At 38.8% G+C, this 23146-nt stretch overlaps 3 protein-coding genes across 3 annotated transcripts; 2 read left to right on the plus strand and 1 right to left on the minus strand.

The window, feature by feature from the left end:
* Positions 1 to 2570: 2570 nt before the first annotated feature.
* Positions 2571 to 7656, minus strand: LOC120780239 (protein RRP5 homolog). Its single transcript, XM_040112496.1, has 6 exons — positions 7507 to 7656; positions 6130 to 7447; positions 5099 to 6071; positions 3440 to 5037; positions 3169 to 3334; positions 2571 to 3103 (listed from the first exon to the last, which is right to left on the minus strand). Exons 1-6 carry the CDS (start codon positions 7585 to 7587, stop codon positions 2941 to 2943), a joined length of 4299 nt encoding a protein of 1432 aa, XP_039968430.1. The 5' UTR covers positions 7588 to 7656; the 3' UTR covers positions 2571 to 2940.
* A 358-nt stretch (positions 7657 to 8014) lies between these two features.
* LOC120780244 (exosome complex exonuclease RRP44) lies at positions 8015 to 11582 on the plus strand. Its single transcript, XM_040112503.1, has 9 exons — positions 8015 to 8137; positions 8194 to 8522; positions 8587 to 9031; positions 9093 to 9665; positions 9730 to 10226; positions 10286 to 10750; positions 10806 to 11009; positions 11066 to 11204; positions 11263 to 11582. Exons 1-9 carry the CDS (start codon positions 8084 to 8086, stop codon positions 11518 to 11520), a joined length of 2964 nt encoding a protein of 987 aa, XP_039968437.1. The 5' UTR covers positions 8015 to 8083; the 3' UTR covers positions 11521 to 11582.
* A 2557-nt stretch (positions 11583 to 14139) lies between these two features.
* LOC120780246 (acyl-CoA synthetase short-chain family member 3, mitochondrial) lies at positions 14140 to 23146 on the plus strand. The gene is made up of 6 exons (XM_040112506.1): positions 14140 to 14392; positions 20672 to 20976; positions 21038 to 21723; positions 21789 to 22099; positions 22156 to 22301; positions 22502 to 23146. The coding sequence occupies exons 1-6, from the start codon at positions 14347 to 14349 to the stop codon at positions 23021 to 23023; spliced, it is 2016 nt and encodes a 671-aa protein (XP_039968440.1). The 5' UTR covers positions 14140 to 14346; the 3' UTR covers positions 23024 to 23146.

A 23146-nucleotide genomic window follows, 5' to 3' on the forward strand; every position in this document is an offset into this window, starting at 1 on the left:
ATCGTTCCACTCGTCTTTGCTGTCGAGGGTGACCTTAAACTTCTTCTTGAAGATGACTGTTTTGGTAGTGCTGTCCCTCGGGAGGAGGGCTGATGGTACATCGCCACTTATCTTTTCCATCCTCTGGGACGAGATTACCCTACCTTTGCCCCACCCCTCTGCCGTTATTTGCAGAATTGTGTGCTTGGCTACCTGACCAATAACCAAGTGAAGCGGGGTAAGCTCCGTAAGAACCTCCAGTGCTGCCGTTGGACACGTGCGCATTGCGCCCGTCATGCAGACACAGGCTAGCCGCTGCAGCTTCGATAACTTGGTCTTAACCGAAGTCTGCGACGCTATTGAGGCCCAGGCCACCGCCCCGTATGTGATTATTGGTCGCACTATTATGGTCTATAACCACCTGAGGATCCTTGGCTTACAGCCCAAGGACTTGCCCGCCAGCCGGTTGCACACCATTAAAGCTTTTGTTGCCTTGACCAGGGTCAGGTTTACATGCTGCTTCTACCGCAAAGCAGAATCTAGCATCAGACCTAGGTATTTGACACTAATGGTCATTCCTATCTCTCTGCCCCCAAGTGTAAGATTCCTGAGACTGGGTAAGGACCTGCGTCTCGTAAACGGGACTAAGGTCGTCTTGGAGGGATTGATGTTCAATTCAACCTCTTTACACCACATCTTCGCCAGGTTTAGACCTCTTTGTATTAGGTCACAGAGAGTGTCTTCGTATTTTCCCTTTGCTATAATTACAATGTCGTCCGCATACCCTTGGCAGCGGATCCCATTGTTCGTTAGCAGTACTAACAGGTCGTCTACGACTAGGCTCCATAGCAGTGGTGATAACACACCTCCCTGTGGGCAGCCTCTTGTTGTGCCTAGACGAATCCTCTTATCACCCACTGTGGTCTCAGCAACTCTGGTACGCAATACGGCTTCGATCCATCTGCGCACCGGTGCTGCCACATTTCTTTTCTCCAGTGCCTTGGCTACACTTTTATGAGACGTGTTGTCAAAGGCACCTTCGATGTCCAAGAACGCGCAAAGCATCACCTCCCCATGCTCCAGTGAACTCTCTATTTCAGAGGTTATCTGGTACAGAGCAGTATTGGTGGATCTACCCGCTCTGTAGGCATGCTGAGCCGCATGCAGGGGTGCTCTCTTCAGCACTGTCGACCTTATTTCATGGTCCACGATCTTCTCCATGGTTTTTAGTAGGAAAGACGTTAGACTGATTGGCCTGAAGGATTTCGCCAATGAGTAGTCTTTCTTACCCACCTTGGGTATGAAGATCACCTTCGATGTCCTCCATACTTCAGGGATGTACGCCATTGAGAGGCTTTCCCTCAGCAACCGAATCAGGTGAGGCAGTAAATGCCGCTCCCCCCGTTGTAACAGCGCTGGAAAAATACCATCCCCTCCCGGAGACTTGAATCTCTCAAACGAGGTCATTGCCCACCGGATCGAGTCCGCCGTAAAAAGCTGTTTGGCGATACTCCAATCCTCGCGGGATGGCCTGTGTTCGATCACGGGTAGACACTGGTCTTCCCGAACCGTGTCCGGGAAGTGCGCCCGCAGAAGCTCCGTCGCTCTGTCCTCTGCGCTGGTCGTGAATGTCCCATCTCCTCTTTTGATTGCTACAACTGCGTCGTTTGTGCCTCTGGCCAGAGCTTTATGCAGCCGGGCCGCCTCTGGTGTCGAGGTAACATTTTCGCAGAATCTCCTGAAGCTAGCCTGCTTTGCAGACCTTATCTCCTTATTGTATAAAGTGAGATAGCTCCTATATTCTTCCCAGACCCCCGTACATTTCGCTTTGTTGAATAGGCTGCGTACTTTTTTCCGGAGGTCTGCTAGTTTCCTTGACCACCAGGGACAGTTTCGCCTGTCTGTGGTGACTTATAGGGGGCAGCTACGATGATAAGCGTTAATGATAGACTCGTTTAGCTTAGATAGCCTAATCTCCAAGCCTGGGCCTGACACGCTGTTATCAGTCTGCACAAAAACGAGGTCCTTTTGGCAGCCGCCAGTTAGTCAAAAATCAAAATTTTAACCAGATTGATAATTATCTGTGTTCATCTACAGTAATAATACTTTTTTTGGCTTTTGGATTTGAGATAATTTTTAGCAAAAAGTCTTCTTCACCTCCAGACACCTTTTTCCAGTGGTCTTCTTGGCGATAGGCTACGGGATCAAGGGAATTCAAATTTTACAGAATGAATCGCCGATTATTAAGTGGATATAACCCCCTTTTCCAATGTGTTCAAGTGTTATAGAGTACGACTGACTAGGTTCGCCGCAGTGGTTCGAAAATTTGTGATTGTAGTTTTTGGCAGTGGCAGAATGTTTCTGAGTTGGCAGTCTTTGGCCGGATGAAAAACTAGATCTGTTCTGATTACGTATGTAGATCCGACTGCAAAGTACACGGAATTTTGAGGTCAGATGCTAGTTCTTAAGTTTTAAGACATCTTATTTACATCCACTCTAGACAAGATAGTTTAGTCGTGCCAAAGTGTAATATAGTTAAGAGTTGTCGGCAATCCGGTCTCACTATTTATTCGTGTCCACTTGGCAACAACAAAAATAGTGTTTTTTTATTTTATGTTAACCTTGCTTAATGCCTACAGAAGAGCAATTAACCTAAGAATAATCTAAAATTTAAAGTCGAAACTTATCCCTTAGAACTTGGGTAACTACTTCTGTAGTGGTTAATACGAATTTTAAATACTATATACCGAAAAAAATTATTTCGAAATCGATAAGTTCTAATTTATACCAATAGGAGGATAAAACGGAGTTTATAACCATTTTATCGATGGATTTAGGTGGTTATTTGTTACAACTTTAGAAGTAAAGCTTTTAACATACTAATATTTATTTATTATATTTGTTTAAACTTATATGTAATAAACTAAATTATAGATGTATTCACATATGAAAGAAATTGGTTTAAAGATGAGCGTTGCGTTTTACATATTCCTTTGCCAATTTCTTCACCTTCTCCACATCGGCTGCTGTGCCGAAACGTTCTTCGAACTCTAAATATTTCTTGAAAATCGTGCGCATTTTCTTCATTGGTATCTTTTGTATGATGGCGCGCTCCAAAACGCTTCTACAAGAGAGAAAATATAATGCATTAACAATGTATATAAACAGTAACTTAAATACAATACGAACCGCGCAGAATCAATCATTTCCGATTTCACCAACATATCAATGTACTGGGCCCACACATCTACACGTTTCGGATATGAGGTGACAACTTGATCGAGTAGTGTTTGCGCCATTTCATTGTTGCCATATTTGTGATTTAAGTTGCCGAATGCAACAATTGTATTGACATCTAAACGAGGAAAAAGTGTTGGTATTAATTTATGTATAAATTTATTTTCGCTAAGACCATTTTTATAACAAAATGTTCACCAAAATCTTTATTAATAGTACTTACGCTCTCTTTCGGGCAAACATGCTAGCGCTTTGTGCAGCAGTTGCTGCGCTCGCTCTTGCATTTCGATGCTAAAATATGCATTTGCTGCCGCACGCCATATCTCCGGCTGTGCCTTGAACTTCTTGGTTACCAAGCTGATCATCTCAATGAGTTCCTGTGTTTTCTTGGCATCGCAAAGTATCTCCAAAGCGCGCAAATATACCTTGAGTGGATCATTGTAGGCGATCGCCTCTTTTAGCACCTCGTCGAAAGCTTCTTTATTACCATAGCGTAGCTCTAAATTCAACAATGCCACCCAAATATTAATTTGCTCATTATTATCACGATATGAAATGGCTTTGATGGCGCGACGTGCAACTGCGCGTGCCTTCTCAACCTCCGCCGATTGCAAGTGATAGACCATATAGTTAATCCAGTGTTTACTGTTATTCGGCTCGGAAAGCACTAAACGATCGAACTGATCAATACTCTCGGGCAGATGATTTGGATCGGCATATTTTGCTTCGATTTCACGCAAACGTGTTTCCTCTTCACGTTGCAATTTGAATTTCTCAGCGGCGGTTAATTTTTTCTTCTTTTGTCCTGCTTTACTGTTGGCATCTTCATCGTCCGTTTCATCTTCGTCACTGGATGCCAACGCTTTGTTGTCATTACTCAAACGGGAGAGATCTGCATTCCAAAAATCACCAATACCAGGTAGTTTTGGTACATCTTTTTTCTCTGGCGTTTTCTTCGGCAGCGTTTCTTCCTCATCCGAGTCTGCGTTATTTTCAACAATAACTATTTGGTTCGGTGTTTTGTCCTCGTAAAAGAGTATATCATCGGTTTTGGTTTGCTTATTTTTCTTTTTCTTGACTGGCATGTCACTTTCGTCTGACACTGTTTGTTGTTTATGTTTTTTTGCCGACTTTTCTTGTTGCTTTACAGCTATTTTTACTTCATTGGCCGACGTCGTCTCTTCGTTTGCCGCAACAATTTTCGCTTTCTTCGCCTTCGGTTCATTTTCTAGTTCCATTTTTGTTTTACGCTTCTTCTTGATATCGTGCCACAATTTCCAGGTGTTATCCGGCACTGCAATAGGTAATTTATTATGTATAAAAGCAACCTTGCAGAAATCACCTTCCTTTAGAGTGGCGCAAGCAGAATTTTCAAAATCGTTAAAATGCAGACGCAGTGGACAATAGATAAGTGGATTGGGTCCTTTTTTTAATGAGCACACGTAGAGCTGTTCGGTTTTCAGCAATACTTTGGCATTGATGCCGGTTTTGTCTACCAAATTGCTTGGTATTTGCTTTTCTCGGCTGACATGTGCAACATCCACTTGTTTATTGCTGATGTAAACCAATTCGCTTGAATAGTCTACCCATAACACCAGGCACTCCTGGCTAGCACCCACTTTGGGTGGCTTCGCTTTACCAACCAATGCCGATTTTGCCACAGCCAAAACATTGGTTTTCTCCAACTCATACTGCCAATCATTAGTGTCAGCATTTACACCCAGGAAGCGTGCCGAAACTTTGTCGCCCACTTTATGTTGCCCTATCTTGAGTCCCAATTTTTTATGCGCTTTACGCACTTCCGTTACTTCATTTAAATAGCTGCACAAGAAATATAAAATAAATCTTAGAAGTTACATTTTGTATACAATTATAAACTCACTCTTCCAGATATCGCGCACTGCTGCTTAACTTCCCATCCCAAACGTCAGTTAATTTAGCTGTCACTGTTATAGTCCTCGTTGCCGGTTCTTTACCCAGCACTTTCACAAAGATCACTTGCTCGGGCGTAAGTTGCACATTCGCATTTTTATGCGCATTAACAAGCAACATCTTTAAATGGACTTTCACTAATTTACCGTAATTACGTATGGGCACGAACAGCTCTACAATATCTTCATGCACATTCTTCACGTATGCCTTCAGAATATCACCTTGTTTTATGTTTTGCCAATTGTTGGTCAAATGAGTTAGAAAATATGATACATCACGCATACTGAATATATTCTTCACAATACAAACGGCTTGCGTTTCGGTGTCAGGTGTGTAGGTGCGTAATTTAGCATATACTAAATCGGGGTAGTCTGAGAGTAAACGTAATGGCACTAGACCTTTTACTTCGATGGCATTCACTTCGGGATCCTCTTCATCGAATTCATAGTCACCTTCTGGATGGTAAGTGATTTTTATTTCTAAACCCGATTCCAATGTGTGCAAAACTGTAACCGGACATATTTCACCCAAACCGAATGTGTCATCAGCCATTGTTAGAGTGATTTGTTCACCATTCTTGGATAATATGCGAAATGCCATTGTCTGGCCCTCATAGAATGTGTACATATCACTACCAAGCACTGAACTCAAGCGTTGTTTATATAGCATGCCTTTGAGATTGTTGAAGAATTTAACCAGCAGATAGTTGTCGTTACATTTTACTATGGTACCCATATAAGTGGCGTTTTGGCGTGCATTTGCCAGTGTGCTAAGTATCTTGCAGTGTTTTGCCAAATATTCGGGCCGGTTAGTTAGATACACTGTACGACGTTCTGTGTTCACAGCCAATATACGACAGCGTACTTTAGAGTTGACCTCTAGAATTTTGGGTACGGGTGCAAGGTACAACTTTTCAATAATACCTGAAATACAATAAAATATGAAAATCAATATGTATAAATATTTAATATTTTTACATACCCTTAACGCGACCCACTTGCATTGTATAACCACCAACTTTAGCGTCACGTTCCTTCACAACAGCAGTTACAAATTCACCAGGTTTTAAATCATCCAAAGCAAATATCTTTTCGTTAACTGTATTTGCATCGTCTGTACATATATAAAGCAAGTCCATAGGATCGTAATCAAGCACGCGCACCTTATGCTTTGTTTTTTTGGCGTATTTGATCAAAACTTCATCTTGATCATAGTTCCCCTTAAAGTTTGCTTTAATCGATTTATATGATAATACACCTTTAAACTTGTTCTCGAGCACCAAAATTACGCCACCGGTGCCTAGGTGATGCACTTTCGCTGTTTCGATGATGTCGCCTCGCTTATAATGTTGCTCCTCAGTTTGTTCAATAGCCGATGTGCGCAAGTTTAAAGTCAGATATACAAATTTAGTGAGTGGCATAACGTACAAAATACGTGCATTTAATGTAGAATTTATTTCATAGTCTTCTGGTAGTGCCAAAGCTTCTGCCAATTGGTGTTCGTTCACGTACGCTGTCAATGCTTCGTTCATTATTGTGCCTTGCAGACCATCCTTCAGTTGTTTTGTTATTGAAAATTGGACAATAGTACCAGGCAAAATGTAATCTATGTTCGGTTCAGTTTGATTCTTTATTTTCATGTTCTCCGGTTTAAGTTCCTTACATGTGCATGTACTAACTGTTTTGTCAGCTGTAATTTTTTCTACTTTAAGAAAAATTAATTCACCAACAACGTGATTGGGCTGTGCTTTTTCTAGTGGTACAAATGTGCGTAGACCTTTAATACCCGTTTCAATAATATAACCATGTTCTTGTACTTCTTCTATAGCACCGTTAAACACAAAACCTTTTTTCACATTGGTATGGGAAAGCTCTGAGTGCACCTCATTCGGTCGCAATGACATTAATATTTGCATACGACCATATTCGTTTTGTTTAACTTCTTGTATGCGTCCATAAACAATTTGCCCAAGATGATAGAGGTCGGTCAGTGGTCTAAAATTGTTACTTGCCTCGGATTGCTCTAGAAATTCTCTGGTTGCTTTCGTGTAGGAGTCTGATATTTCTAACGCTGACACTCGCGCTGTCATGCGCCCGGGTAGGGAAATACTCAGATAAAGTGGATCTACAGCTTTTACTACACCCATTATGTTCATGCCATCTTGTATGGTATCGTAATTGAGCAGTTCTGCGGATACAGACTGGATTTGTTCATTTTCTTCTTCTGCGCCGGCAATAAATTCATCATCCTTAGGTTTTTTCTTGGGTTTCTTGATTTTTGTTTGTAGTGCTCCAAAGATCTATTGAATATGGAATTTATTTGGTGTGTGCATGGAATTTTGAAGTCTGGTGTACTTACAATATTTTCTTTAATTTCATCTGGCTTATTTTCTTTTGGTGTGATTCCGCCTCGCGGAAAACTTTTCTCCACGATAACCATTTTTTATTTTAGAAATACTTATTTTACAAAAATAAATCAAATTTGAAAATAATTGCACAGTGAAGGAAGAATAAAATGCGTTAAAAGTAATGAGAATGAAACACACGTGTGGTCGGAGAAAAGTGTTGTTTCTTTATAACTGAGGGAATTTTCTTGTTCCCTAAAAACTGTTTCAATCACTAGTTCAGGATAAAAAATATAAAAATGAGCAAACGTTTTAGCAGAACGTATAATATAATATATATATATATTATACGTTCTCTGTTGTGAGTATGAAACAACAAATCATTTACAATATTTGCAAGCTTTAATTCTATCCCAACTATATTTAAAAGGCCTTTAGTAGAGTTGTAGAGAGTTGACAACATTGCCCTCTTAAAAACATATGTTTTTTCAATAAAGATTTGTTGTTTTTCCACATGTTTGCCGCTTTCAATTGTAAATTGGTGTTAAAAGATTTTTATTACTTAAAACAAAAGTTTCCTGCGGTTGCAAAATGCAGACAATACGTGAATTCACGCGAAAAACAAAGCGTGGAAATATTTTAAAGGTATGAAACATAATAATTACACAATAAAAATAAAAACTCATTTCATTTATTATTAGATCGTGCGGGAGCATTATCTGCGGGATGATTTGGGTTGTGGCGCTCAAATATGTGAGAACTGTGTGCAGGATGAAACATCTGTGGCCTTGTTGCCAGAGCGCAATGTGAAAAGCACCTTATTTCCCTTTCCACATTATTTAGTCTTAGACACAAATGTTGTGCTTAACCAAATCGATGTACTGGAAGAGGATGCGATATCCAATGTGATTGTACTGTCGACAGTGCTGAGTGAAGTAAAGCATAATAGTAGCGCTGTTTATAAGCGATTCCGGGAAGTTGTGCAGCATAAGCCACGCGGATTCTACGTGTTTGTGAACGAGCATCACAAGTAATTTCGTATATTAAATTGTTATACTTTCTTTAAAATAAGTGCAAATAAATATTTATTTAAGGGATACATATGTGGAACGAGAACCCGGTGAGAGTGCTAATGATCGTAATGATCGCGCTATTCGAAAAGCTACACTATGGTATGATCAACATCTAGAAGAAGCGCAAAATAGTCGCGCAATGAAAAAGTCGGGACGGCCACGCACCAGAGTTGTTATGATCACTGATGATGTTGGCAATAGAGAACGTGCTGAAAAAGATGGTATATTGGTAGCTAGTGCTGAGGAGTATGTAAAATCGCTAACCGATTTTCCAATGTTAATTGATAAATATGCGCGCAAGAGTTTTGAAAGTGACAAAAAATCATTGCCTATATTCCCCACACACTTAAGTGTTAACGAAATACATGATGGGATTAAAGCGAAAAAGCTTTTGCAGGGCTCATTTCAAGCGTCACGGGAGAATTACTTGGAGGGTGCCGTATCTGTCGAAGGTTATGAACATCCGGTAAGTTTTAATTTGCTCCTTAATTAATTCATATGGTATTTAACAGTTTGTCAAATTACAGGTACTCATACAAGGTCGTGAAGCGCTTAATCGTGCAGTTGATGGTGATATTGTCGCAATCGAACTCTTACCACAGGAAGAGTGGACAGCACCAAGTGAAATCGTATTAGAAGAAGGTGCCGATGAAGATCCTGGTGATAATGTGGAACGCACCGAAAAAGAACAATCCGTATTTGAGAAAAGCCTTACAAAATCTGATGAAGTACGACCCACCGGCAAGGTAGTTGGTATTATACGCCGTAAATGGCGTCAATATTGCGGAATTTTACAACCTAGTTTGCTGGAAAACGCATCACGCCATTTATTCGTACCGGCGGATCGTAAAATTCCACGCATACGTATAGAAACACGTCAGGCGGAACAATTACAAAATAAACGCATAATTGTCGCTATCGATTCCTGGCCACGTAACTCGCGTTATCCGCATGGTCACTTTGTACGCAGTCTTGGTCCCTTAGGTGATATGAATACCGAAAATGAGGTGATCTTGCTAGAACACGATGTGCCGCACAGCAAGTTCTCTGAGGAAGTATTGAGTTTTCTACCAAAAATGCCATGGGTTATTACGGACGAAGTATGTTTATCGAAATATTTCTGTATATAACTATTTTCGATTTAAAGCTTTTATTGTTTGGCAGGACTATTCAAAGCGCGTCGATTTACGTGACTTATATATTTGCTCTGTGGATCCGCCCGGCTGCACAGATATTGATGATGCGCTTCATTGTCGCGAACTACCAAACGGTCGTTTAGAAGTGGGTGTACACATCGCTGATGTAAGTCACTTTATACGACCAGGGAACGCTTTGGACAAGGAGGCAGCAGCACGTGGTACCACTGTTTATTTGGTAGGCAAACGTATTGATATGGTGCCGGAACTTTTAAGTTCCAATTTGTGTTCGCTGGTAGGTGGCGTCGAACGTTTTGCATTCTCCTGTGTCTGGGAACTGGATAATGAGGCGAATATATTAGCTAAACGCTTTCACAAGAGTGTAATCAAATCCAAAGCGGCAATGACATACGAACAGGCACAAATCATTATCGATGATGCTACACAGCAAACGGAAATCGCTAAATCTCTGCGACACCTTAATAGATTAGCGAAGATATTAAAGAAGCGACGTATGGATAATGGGTAAACATTTTTAATAAAACATATTGTGCAAATTTATATATATTTTTTATACTCTCCAGCGCTTTGGTGTTAGCCTCACCTGAGATACGCTTCCAGGTGGATAGCGAAACGCATGAACCACTCGAAGTGGAAGCGAAACAAGTGCGTGAAACCAATTCCATGGTTGAAGAGTTTATGTTGCTGGCGAACTGCACAGTGGCCGAGCATATATGTGCAGAATTTCCCGAATGCGCTATGCTACGTCGGCACCCGCGTCCTGCACCAAGCAATTTTGAGCCGCTCATTAAAGCAGCGAGTCATCAAGGCTTTGAAATCAAAACCGATACGGGTTTGGAGTTGGCGAGCTCATTGGATGCTTGTGTGAAACCGGATAATGTATACTTTAATACGATGATACGTATTCTGACCACACGTTGCATGATGCAAGCAGTGTACTTTATCAGTGGCACACTGCAGCCGGAAGAATTCTTCCATTACGGTTTGGCCACACCGATTTATACGCATTTCACATCGCCAATTCGTAGGTGTGTATTGCGAAATATAATTTTATAACAACTCTTCAAACAGAAATAATTTCAGATACTCGGATATCATTGTACATCGTCTGTTAGCAGCTTCTATTGGCTCTGATAGCACATATGCCGATTTGTTGGATAAGAAGTTGAACGAAGAGTTATGTCATAACCTAAATTATCGGCACAAGATGGCGCAATATGCGGGACGCGCATCTGTAGCGCTGAATACACATTTGTTCTTCCGCGGCAAAACACAGGACGAAGAAGGGTGGGCATACTCTGACATGCAGATCTGAATTTGAAACTAAATTTTTGTATTTACAGTTATGTGTTGTTTGTACGTAAGAATGCATTGCAAGTGCTCATTCCCAAATTCGGTTTAGAGGGTACCGTTTATCTAAACTCCTTATCCGGAGACAAAAAACCCACGCCAGGCGGTGTAATATTCACGTTTAACGAAGAGGTGAGCCCAAATTCACTTTTATTTATTTTATTTTTAAATTTCGTAACTTTGTCTAAAGGACTACACACAACGTTGCGGTAATGTCGTTTTTCATGCGTTTGACCCAGTGACTGTCCGCTTGAGTTTAGATTCGCGCAATGTTCAACATGAAAAACTCGTATTTCAATTGGTTAAACCATACATCAAAGGGTTCAGCGTTGAATTAACGGCAGAGCAGAGTGGCGACGTAGAAATGGTGGACGCAACGACGGCAAATGCAGCAGATGGTGTACCGCCACAAAAGAAGAGCAAAAAATCGCAGAAGAAAAAGAAATAATTCGTTGTAGAGTTGAATAAAGTGTTTTTTTTTACTAATAAACAAAAGTTGCTCTTATGCTATTTCTGTTTTTTGTTTGCTAGAACCAAACTAAATATGCTTTTTTCATTGTCTACATACATATATGCACTAGTTTTGGAAGGAAACTCGTTTTGATATTGTGGTAGCGATAGAAAATATGTCCCATTGTTTTTCACCGGATAAGAATCCTAGTCCGTTCTGGTTACGTAGACCGGACTGTCGTGGGAACGGTAAGGAGCATCTGTAGTCTATTGTGCCTTCCCTTCTTCTCTTAGATTTATTTAGTCCCAGCATTCGTGGGTCGTGTTTGGGGTTAGAAAAGGTTCTTTGCTTGAAAAATGCGAATCGTACATTTTTGTACAGTGTTACGTATCAAGCTTAGCTGTTGTGTTTTCTAGGCATTCCAGAGCCAATAGTGGTCTGATCTCGTAAGAGCTCTCTTTCAGTCCTACCTGACTATCGCTGACTGTCGAAAACATCTAAACTAGATTATTAAGCTGAAAGAAAAGCATATGAGTAAAGTCTGAAAACGAAGTCAACAACCTTAAGGGTTGTTCGTTCCCACCCCAATTGGGTTTATGTAACCGGAACGGATCCAGTTTTTTATCTGGGCAAGGACTGTCAACTCGTCATAATCCCTCGAAATATGTAACTTTAGGAACTTTTTTCACCGCTAAAACAACACTCTTTCGAACCAGGTAAGTTTAAGGTAAACATAAGGGTAGTTGATCTCATTAAAGCACATTGACCACAGTAAGGGTTATTGATCTCGCTAAACGTAAATCCAAGGGTCATGGATTTAAAATTATTGAGCTATCTAAAAGCCATTGAACTCAGCTGAATGCTAAATGTAAACAAAAGGGTCATTGACCTCAGCAAAGGTCATTGATTTTGCAACAGATCATTTGGAGGCTGGCTCCACAATAATTTCAAGGAAAGTCAAACGACACAATCACTCCAGTAAATACTACAGTAGCACCAATCACGACTTACGGGTTTCGTCTACCTTGATTCAACTTTAATCGATGACTAGAGTGAAGGAAATAGTAATTTTTAGGAGCCGGCATGCGATATCTATTAAAAAAACGTAAACGGTAATAATGATTTTCTGAGTCTTGCCGGTTTCAATAGGATCGGAATTTCTTCATAAATGGGACAGTTTCCAGCAATGAATGCGAGATGTTATGTGAGATAGAACTCAGGAAATTCCGAATAAGAAACATCATCTAGAAATTGCTACAACCGAAATCTTGCCAAGAATCAATGAAATCAGTGTAGTATTTGAAGACTCTAAATCTTTTAACTCAGTTGTAGGTTGGCGAATCTCTCAAAATACAGATGAACAATATTAGGCATAGATCTGAAAATAATACAGAGTACAGTAGCCCTACTATATCCTGGGTAGTGCAGGAGATTAAATTACAATTTTTTTTGGTGTACCCTTTGTTCGACTGAATATAATTTCTGTAAAACAAGGCAGGAAACGGCACAAAGAATATCAATATGTACGTCGATAGTCAAGCGGCAATAATCTCACATCGCATGCGCCAGATTATCTTCTTAGAACAGGGAGGCAGTAGTTATTGTGGCTGCCGAAAAGCGGCTGCATACTGGGTTCCAAGCCAAAAGGACGTTCCGGGAGACGAAATAGCTGATGGGATTGCTAAGCAGACCATTCGTTTGACCATCGAACCAGTTCAGGAAATACGCAAGTCGTTAAGAACGATACACAACGAATTTTCCGAAAAAGCCTACAGATGGATAAGGGAGAGATGGATTGCCTTACGGGCATGCAGTATCGCCAAGATCATGCGCGAAGGAGCGGAAGTAAATCAAGCAAGCTTTCCACTCACACGATCTCGAAAAAATTGCAGCACAGTTGTTACTGTGTTACAAACAGTACAAACTTACTGGCTTCGAATTTTACCCGTATGAGCATTATTAACGATGACAATTGTAGAAAAAAGTTTCAGTAAGATATCGGAAGTCTTAATCACTTCCTTCAGGGTTTGACTTACATATTGAAGAATTGGAAAAGCAATGCAACAGTAATTAGTATAATAATTTGTCCAATCGAAAAGATTTTGAGACTTTGCTTTATTCATGAACAGTAACGATTCCAAACAGACATAGATTTGCACAGATATATAACTATGTATGTATATGTAAGTAGGCATATGGGCGAGCCTTTAGAAAATTGAATATTCTCTACCGAAAATCTCATATGTGCATATCTATATAAACATATAAGCAAATAAATTTTTTACAAATTCATAAAATACACACATACATATGTATATACATAAGTAGGTAAAAAAATGTTTTTATATGCCGTTTTATGCCTAATTAAAAACACTACTAAATCGCTAAGACTTCGCTCCAGTGAAGCAACTCGTATTGAGTCAATGTAAATTTTATTTGTGTTTTTTATTCCAAAGTTAGTATAATTAATCACATAACCCTATTTCTTATTTAAATGCGGCGTTGTATGTGTGTGTTTGTTAAAAAACACTTTTTCCGCGGCGCTCTGCTTCTTCTTCTTCCATTTAAACGTTGCTTAAGAATGCTTAAGTGTTTCAAAACTCGAATTCAGTTTGACTTGAGCAGCTCAAGACAACGGCTGTGTGTGGAATTGAGAACCGAGAAAGAAGGAACTTCGAGGGGCAAAGTGCCTTAGACAAAGTGTAAAAGGATCATTCAAGGATATTCATTAAAATTGAAGTGAATAGAAACTTGTTTAAGCAAAAGTTAGATTTCGCCAAGCATTTAAATAACGGTTTTTAAATTTAAAGTAAAGCAAATAAAATGGCTGGCGATAAAGTACACAAAAGCAACCTTAACACTTTGCAGGGTAAGTTCAATAAACGTACATACGCTGGAGGAACTTTATATCTAAACACATAACTAATATTTAAATTATGCCTATAAAATAGACAACAGTTTTAAATAACGGTGATTTAAGCGCTTAAGCATCTAATTGCCGGCAACGAGTAAATAAAGAGTATGAAATGGCAAATGGCGGTAAAGCGCATTAAGAGTGAAAAAATCTGTTGAATTGTAGTATTAATCATTTTTAAATTTTTTTTATAGTTATTATTATTTTTTTTTTTTTCAAAATAGTAAGAACAGCTGGATTGAGAAAATAGGATAAAAATTATAAGAAATACTTAAGGAATTACATGGGTTTCCTCGGGTAAAAAACAGCATTTTTCAAAATTTGTTTTCTCATATAAAAAATTAAATATTTTATTAGAATCTTTTATTGTTACAAACATACACTATTAACAAAGAAATTCTGAAATTTTTGGAAAAAAATATTTTAAGCTCAGCCATTGCGACGCCATTTTCGAAAACCTCTCAGAAAAAAGAAGCGCTCGCGTTGGCAGGATAACTCCTTGCGTGATCATCTAATGTGAAAAAATACGTGTTTTAGTGAAAACCTTAACTTAGAACTTGGACGAAGGGAAAAAACTGAAAATTGGTTTTTTGGCAGACATTTTTACAAAAAATTAAAATTTAATTGAATTTTTTTTTTCAAATAGCTGTAATCGAAAAAAAATCTTGACCAAGTCTTTAAGAATTGTACCTCAAAGACCGGTATAAAATTTCATGAAGATCGGTTGAGCAGTTCTCGAGTAAACTTGCCAACCGACTACAAAAACACAGTTCCGAGAAAAACGCGTTTAAAGACGACGCACTCAGCCTAGCTAGCCTCGAGCGCACAAGTTTTCAAGACTGTATCTCCGAAAATATTACTAGTACTACTACCCTAGCGATATTGTAGAATTGAATAAGACAATAAATAAATTTGATTTTTTGAAACCCGTAAACCCTTGTAACCCCTTAACGAAAACATCTTCATCTATCTATCTACATCTCAAGAAGATCGATGTTTGAAGACAAAAGTACAAAACTTTAATTTTGTCAAAATTAAGAACACAATCATTGAGTGTAATTTTTTTAATATTTCCCATGTAATACTTTGGCAGGTCCTTCTATGACTTTTTGCAATAATGCGACAAAAGTCCTAACTTAACTTCCAGCTGTTTAAATAAAAAGTTAATTAAAATAGTGAAATGAAATCGGTCCTAAAATCACTTCCAAACATTAGGAGTCCAATTGCATATTCGATTTTCAGACGATTTTGGCCGTAAGCCCGAGAAAATAGTTGAATAAGTGCAGGAAGCAAAAATAACTGAAAAGCCTGGTATCGAATTGCGGTATAAATCCTGTCGAGAATAATTATGTAGACTTTTCAAAATCAACAAACGCAAATTTTTGAACATCCTAGCTTTATAATAGTAGATCGAAATCCGAATATTTTAATAGTGGAAGATTTTTCTAAAATATGTCTCTTAAAAATTTGAACTAACTCCTGACGCAATGCGTGCCAATCGAACAAAGAGCATAAAGTATTATTACAAGATTATAACCTCTCGGGATCATACAATCTAATCCATGCTAAAATACACTAGCGTTATAGGAGCTTAGGACAGATCCTAAGCGATTCAAGTGACCGAGAAAATTAGAGATTAATCTCTCTTCATCTCATTTATTGTGTTCTTTGATGTTTTCCGAGAAATGGAGAATATTGCAGCTTAGAGTCGTTCCGATATAGGTTAGGTTTGATGGCTGATCCAGGTTGGTCTACTAAATCCAGGCATTTGTGAAGCCATAAAAATAGAATTCCTGTAATTCGAACGCCAGCAAAACGCCTTATGGCTGATACAAATTTGAACAGGCGTTAAATTTCGATTCCCACCAGTTCGATGGTATATCTGGTAGTAAAGAAAAGTGTGAGCTACCAAGTGTTTGAGTCTTAATCCCGCAAACGCGAAACAATCAAGCAGAAAGTGCTGAGATGTTTCCAAATCGTCTACTTTCATACAGTAGTCTTCGTTTCCGATATGATGCGTGTATTTTTTTTGTTGGAATGTTTGACTTATTTAAGACCGGAACATATCGCCGCTCGCTGACAAAAAAGTGAAAGATGTATGTAAATTTTCCTAGCCACTCAAAAACAAGTATGCACTGCTGTACTTATTTGATTAACTGTTTATATTAAAATATGCAGTTAGTTTTTTAATTTTAATTTTTAAATGAAATGTGAGTTTAATAATTTTGTTTTTGTTTAGAAAGGTTAAAGGTCTTTTAATTTAGAATCTGAAACTGTTTTTAGCTAAACAACGGGTGATCGTCTATATATGTACATATGTATGTGCTAGTGACTCTAGCTAAAAAAATGTACATATGTAAGTATGTGTGTTTGCATGATTTAGTAAGCTAATATAAAGGAATAATTAACCAAGAACTTAATTATTCAGACGTTTCACTTATATTTACTGATGTGGAATTTAAATGACTGACCTATGCACAGACGTCACGTAGAAAGGTGTACAAAATATACGGTTTTAGACCGTTATCGCATATTTGTGTCTATTTTTTTTTGAAAATCATATCGTTTGCGGACACGCATGTGTCGGAAGAAATTGCGGATGCCAAAATAAGCTGAAAACCTTATGCCTAAGAAAGATATGTTTCGATAATTAATATTAAACTAATAAAATACCCAATTAATACACTATTAAATTAGTTTTTGTTAAAACAACCTAAACATTTTCATAAAATTTAACGGGAAGATTATTCTCTTACTTGAGTTTCATCCATATGGGAATACATTTTGGTATGCTCCGGTGATGGAGACCTGAACAAAATACTGAAGGTGGATAAATGAAAGACGTCGTAACATTGACCTTAGTTTTGGTTAACGTAAAACTTCTAGTATCCAGTATCAGTCTACCATACCATGTTTGTAGGAAGCTACAAATGAATCGGATTCTTATATCGGCAGAGGAAAATTATAAAAGAAAACAAATAAGGAAAGGCTAAGTTCGGGTACAATCGAATATTTTATAATCTTACAACTTGCAAGATTCAAAGCCAGGGAAATACCTTAAGATGTAAAACGTCAACCAGAGGATCGGAATCTAGGCAATTTTATATATAAATATACAATATATAACTTATAAACTCACCGACATATTCAGCATAAGGTTTGTTAGAAAAACGAAAATCATTATTTGTAGAGTATGGAAGTTGGGGTAGTATCAAGCCGATTTTAAATATTTTTGCCAATGCTACATACTACAAAAAACGTTGCCTGGGTTTCATTAAGGTACCTCACGTATAATCTCCAATCCTATGGAGTAAAGTCAGTCGTATGCTCGAAATCCTGATATTGTTTATATGGGGGCTAGGTCAAGCTTTTGACCAATTTTATCTATTTTAGGCAAAGTTACATTGTTATGAGTGAAACACGTTCTGTAATTTTCATTGAGATAGGAAATTCGAAAATATTAGATGTATGAGGGCCCAGGGAAGTGTTGACTCGATTCAACCCATTTTTGAATTATTATTGTCTGGAAAGGATTCTCTCTGAATTTCAATTGTATATGCCATTGACGGGATATTTTCGGTCAAAAGGCAACTATAGATCTTAATTTTGTGTTTCGCGGCAGAGGTCCGATTACGACCATCTACGAACATTTTTTTCTACTAAGGAACACGCTTATCAAGTTTCATTAAGATATCGCAATTTTTACTCAAGTTACAGCTTGCACGGACGGACGGACGGACGGACGGACGGACGGATAGACAAAGAGTCACCCGGATTTTAATTCGTCTCATCACCTTATCATTTATATATAACCCTATCTATCTGGATTAATTTTAGGTGATACCTACAATCGTTAGGTGAACAAAACTATTATACTCTAGAGCAACATGTTGCAAAAATATAATTATTACTAGCGACGGCACATTTTAACTTCTCAGTAAACTTTAGTAACTTAACTTTTACATAAAGGATGTATTTTTTAGACATGTGGTTTTCAAGACAAATAAAACGCATATAATTTAATGTTATGACCAAGAATTTACAACTTTATTACAAAAATAAGAGTTTGTCATTATTTTTTAAAATTTCATTCAAGACACGCAATTTTCGACCACTTTGCTACAGGTCAACAAAAACGCACCGAATATTCTCTTACAAGGCATTAATTGGCTCGAGCTTATCTGCGTAGACAAGCGACTTCACATAAATAGTCCAGCGGCGTTAAATCGTACAATCTTGGAGCCCACGGCACAGGCCCACGATGCTTATCTCACGGCTTCATTTGTAAAGAAATGTGGAGCAATGATTGCCTTTGGCCATAGAGCACACCAAACAGTGACTTTTTGAGGATGTAACGGCATTCAACAATGGCTTTCCGATTATCATCACTCCAAATGCGACTATTTTGTTTATTAACGTACGCATTCAATCAAAAGTGAGCTTCATCGCTGAACAAAGTTTGTATGTGAAAATAAGGATCGGTGACCATCTCGTTTTAGGTTTGGTGAATAGGCGACACATAAGATAGTCGTTCCGCTTCAATTCTAACACGAGTTGGATTTTGTAAACCCGCAAACCAAGATGCTTCCGCAAAATCTTCTATAAAGTGAATGGGCACAGATTTGATGGACGTATGCTCTCGTTCGAGTCTCTCTACTCTACAGCATTAATAGAGTCTTCTATGCACACTGTATGTCGCAAACGTAGTGCGATCCCGGTTGTTCGAATTACCGTCTCTGCTGGGTGATTATTTCGATCGAATCTTACGCAAATCGCGGGAACTGATCCATTAGGTTAGGTTAATCTGGTAGGCCAATAAGTCACGCATAGAACAGTTAGGTCCTTTGCGCTACCCGATGTACTACAGTTGCTAAGTCCAAGAGAAGAGAGCCTGCGCTTTAGACATTTCCTGCGTTGTTCTCGCTCTGTCAGCCCCATCCTGCGGGCGGGTGTCGCCACCAGACAGTGACCAGTTAGTATTCCCATCATGTTTCTACAGTCTCTTATATCGAATGCCAATAGGAATTTTGTGTATATCCGATCTCGCGTTTTGTACAAGACTTTTGCACTTTTCCACCCAGGCAGCTCCTTCCATCGGGTTTTGATTTTCTTTGCCATGCTTCTGTCGAAATCGTCGTATAGACAATGCATGGGTTTCCCAATGTTGTTCACGTTTTCGGATGTTAGCCGTACATTATTCTTCACAATCTCGTCCACTATTTCATTGCCCTCGATGCCTTTGTGGCTTGGCCCCCAGTATAAGTGAAGTTGTTTGCTTTTGGCAAAACTTTCCACTGCCGTTCTGCCTCCCAAGACACTTCGAACTGATCCATTAATTTGATAATATGTACATTTACACCGTAGTATTCGATTATTAAATGACAAACCAAGCTGAATATAAGTCAAGTACTCGTAACAGATGTCAAAAAGACCCACTTTGAAAAAAACCACGCGTGTAAAAAAACACCCGTTATAACTTATTTACTTTATTAGATAATCCTCTGCCTAAAGTCGCTTTCTTGAAACACTCTGTGATCTCTTTACTTTTTAAATGTTTAAATATCTTTAATAACAGTTAGATAGAAACAAGGATAATCTAATGAGATATAAAATTATATGTACATACATATGTATATCCGATATAAAAAGGAATTGGCATATCGTCGTTTTCGATGTATGTATATATTCGTTTCTATAAATAGAACTGTAGAAATCTTGAAACATTATCTTTTCTTTTTTTACTTTTAACTTATGTAATATTCGTGAATTGTACATTCAATTTAATAATCCAAAGTGCACTAACGATTCGACATATTTCACTTCCGTCATTTGAATTAAATTAAAAATCGCATAATGCGAAGAACCGCGGCATAAAGGAATAAATTTCATTACCTCTTAAACGAATACATAATTTGTTTTGGATAACCTTTCTATTCAATAAGCGAATTCATTTAGAAACGGCTAATGAACTCACGAACCCGTAATTCAATTGAATTCTGGTGTCTTACTATAAACCGTAAATGATGTTCCTCACACTTTATACGAACTAGTGGAACTGAGCAATGCGGTCGAGTTGACGGTCTGTGGTCGCATAAAAATCGGTATCCGTTCCGGTTACGTTAAACCACTTTTTGTGTGCACGGAAACCTACTCCTCTATCAGCCTAATGGTGGAAGAGAGTAAATATTTAAATATTATTTTGATTTAAAAAAAGTTGCATTGATTATTTTTCAGGTGAACTAGTAAGTGACGCACACGATCCAGTGTACATGGATGCCTATAACCGATCCATTTCGAATCCTGAAGAATTTTGGAGTGATCTTGGACGCTTAATCGATTGGCACAAGCCATGGGAGCGTGTTATGGACAACAGTAATCCACCATTTACGAAGTGGTATTGTGGTGGTTATGTGAATGCTTGCTATAATGCTGTGGATCGACATGTACTTAATGGCAACGGCAATAAAGTAGCGCTTATATACGATAGCCCGTTGACGAATACTATACGTCATGTCACCTACCAAGAGCTGTATGATGAGGTACTTTACATGGTTTCTTCTATTACTATTATGGTCTTTAAACTATTCTTAATACTGTTAGGTCTCAGTGTTTGCCGGCGGTCTCGCAAATTTGGGGCTGCAGAAGGGTGATCGCGTCGTTATCTATATGCCACTGATACCAGAAGCAATTGTCGCTATGTTGGCCACGGTGCGACTCGGTGCTGTGCACTCTGTGGTATTCGGTGGCTTCGCAGCCAGTGAACTTTGTATGCGTATTGAGCATGCTGAACCGAAATTTATACTTGCGGCGAATTGTGGTGTCGAACCTCGTAAGGTTGTACCCTATTTAGACATATTACATGAGGCTGTCGAAATGTCAAAATGGAAACCAATTTGTAATATCGTATATATACGTGAAAATATTTTGCGTAGCGGTAATATGAATTGGAAAACCGATATGTTATGGGAAACGGTACAACATTTGGGTGGACCAGTCGATTGTGTACCCGTCGAGGCTAATGATCCGCTCTACATACTCTACACCTCGGGTACTACAGACAAACCGAAGGGTGTGCAACGACCAACGGGTGGGCATTTGGTGTCACTGATGTATACGATTCAAAAGATTTACGGCCTCAATCCGTCTGATGTGTGGTGGGCTGCCTCGGACTTGGGTTGGGTTGTTGGACATTCTTATATGTGCTATGGTCCACTATTACTTGGTGCAACAAGCGTGATGTATGAGGGCAAACCAGATCGTACACCCGATCCGGGTCAGTACTTTAGGTACGTTTGATTAAAAAATCGTATAATGTGGACAATAATTTTGTTAATGAATCGTTCTTTGACAGAATTATAGAACAACATCGCGTCAATGCGCTCTTTTCTGTGCCAACTTCTTTCCGTGTTATACGTCGTGTTGATCCTGATGTTATATATGGACAAAAGTATTCTCTTAAATCTCTGCGTAACATATTCATTGCTGGTGAACACTGCGATATTGAGACAAAAAGTTGGATAGAACGTATTTTCAAAGTTCCGGTATTAAATCATTGGTGGCAAACCGAGTCGGGCTCGCCGGTTACTGCGACATGTATCGGTTTTAAACACAGCTTGAACCCGCCTAAATACACAACTGGTTTGCCAGTGCTTGGCTATAATAGTAAGTAAAAGATAATAGTTCTTCTTTTCCATAGAAACTCACCTGTTATTTTCCAGTTAAGGTCCTAAAACCCGACGGTGAAGAATGTGAGACAGCGAAGTTGGGTCGTATCGCTTTGAAATTGCCCCTTCCGCCTGGATTCATGTCGACACTTTATAAAAATGACGTACTCTTCAATAAAACATATTTCCAGAAATATCCGGTAAGACAATGTTGAAAAAAATATTTATTAATAAATCTAACTTTGTTAAAAACTAAGCTACTTTTGAAGCTCCCAATGCTTTGTCTCAATAATATCTAAACTTGGGAATAATAGAATAATGTTAGATATCAAGCTACAAAATTTCTTAAATTTTGAGGAATTATTTTTTGGTTATTTTCTCGTTTCTACTTCCATCTCAGGGCTACTACGACACAATGGATGCTGGTTATAAGGATGAAAATGATTATATTTTTGTGACGGCCCGTGATGATGATGTCATCAATGTGGCTGGTCATCGTATTTCAACATCAAGTTTAGAAGATGCCGTTCTACGTCATCCCGATATAGTTGACGCCGCTGTATTTGGTGTCCCCGAAGCGACCAAAGGACAGGTACCACTTTGCCTTTATATACCAAAGGACAACAGTAAGAGGACTGGTGCGAAACTCTCGTTAGAAATTGTTAAAATTATACGTGATGTTGTTGGACCTATCGCCGCATTTCGTTTAGTGGCGCCCGTAGAGGCATTACCACGTACACGGTCGGGCAAGACGATGCGTCGAGTAATGGCAGATTTTGCAAAGAATCAGTTGGTAGAAATACCGTCTACGATTGAAGATCCGACAGTGTTTGCTGGCTTGCGACGAGCATTACAAACTTTGGGTTACGCAATGAATGCGCCGGATCCGGCGTTGAGTACTAAAAATAATTCTGAGAATTAAACGCATTTAGCGGGAACAAGAAATTAGGTCATGCATATGTTAGTAGTGTTATTTTAAAGGTTACTTTATATATTTATGTATATGGTAAAGTTAAACAAATATAAAGCTGACTACGGAGTCGAA

The sequence above is a fragment of the Bactrocera tryoni genome, unplaced genomic scaffold, assembly GCF_016617805.1.
Source record: "Bactrocera tryoni isolate S06 unplaced genomic scaffold, CSIRO_BtryS06_freeze2 scaffold_243, whole genome shotgun sequence".
Lineage (NCBI taxonomy): Eukaryota > Metazoa > Arthropoda > Insecta > Diptera > Tephritidae > Bactrocera > Bactrocera tryoni.

Coding starts and splice junctions, on each gene's coding strand:
- LOC120780239 (XM_040112496.1), bottom strand. CDS start 7,587: ATGGTTATCGTGGAGAAAAGTTTTCCGCGAGGCGGAATCACACCAAAA. Junction 6,072..6,129: donor GCAAGTGGGTCGCGTTAAGG/GTATGTAAAAAT, acceptor ATTGTATTTCAG/GTATTATTGAAAAGTTGTAC. Junction 3,104..3,168: donor GAAATGATTGATTCTGCGCG/GTTCGTATTGTA, acceptor TCTCTCTTGTAG/AAGCGTTTTGGAGCGCGCCA.
- LOC120780244 (XM_040112503.1), top strand. CDS start 8,084: ATGCAGACAATACGTGAATTCACGCGAAAAACAAAGCGTGGAAATATT. Junction 10,751..10,805: donor TTCACATCGCCAATTCGTAG/GTGTGTATTGCG, acceptor AAATAATTTCAG/ATACTCGGATATCATTGTAC. Junction 11,010..11,065: donor AAAACACAGGACGAAGAAGG/GTGGGCATACTC, acceptor TTGTATTTACAG/TTATGTGTTGTTTGTACGTA.
- LOC120780246 (XM_040112506.1), top strand. CDS start 14,347: ATGGCTGGCGATAAAGTACACAAAAGCAACCTTAACACTTTGCAGG. Junction 21,724..21,788: donor GATCCGGGTCAGTACTTTAG/GTACGTTTGATT, acceptor GTTCTTTGACAG/AATTATAGAACAACATCGCG. Junction 22,100..22,155: donor GCCAGTGCTTGGCTATAATA/GTAAGTAAAAGA, acceptor GTTATTTTCCAG/TTAAGGTCCTAAAACCCGAC.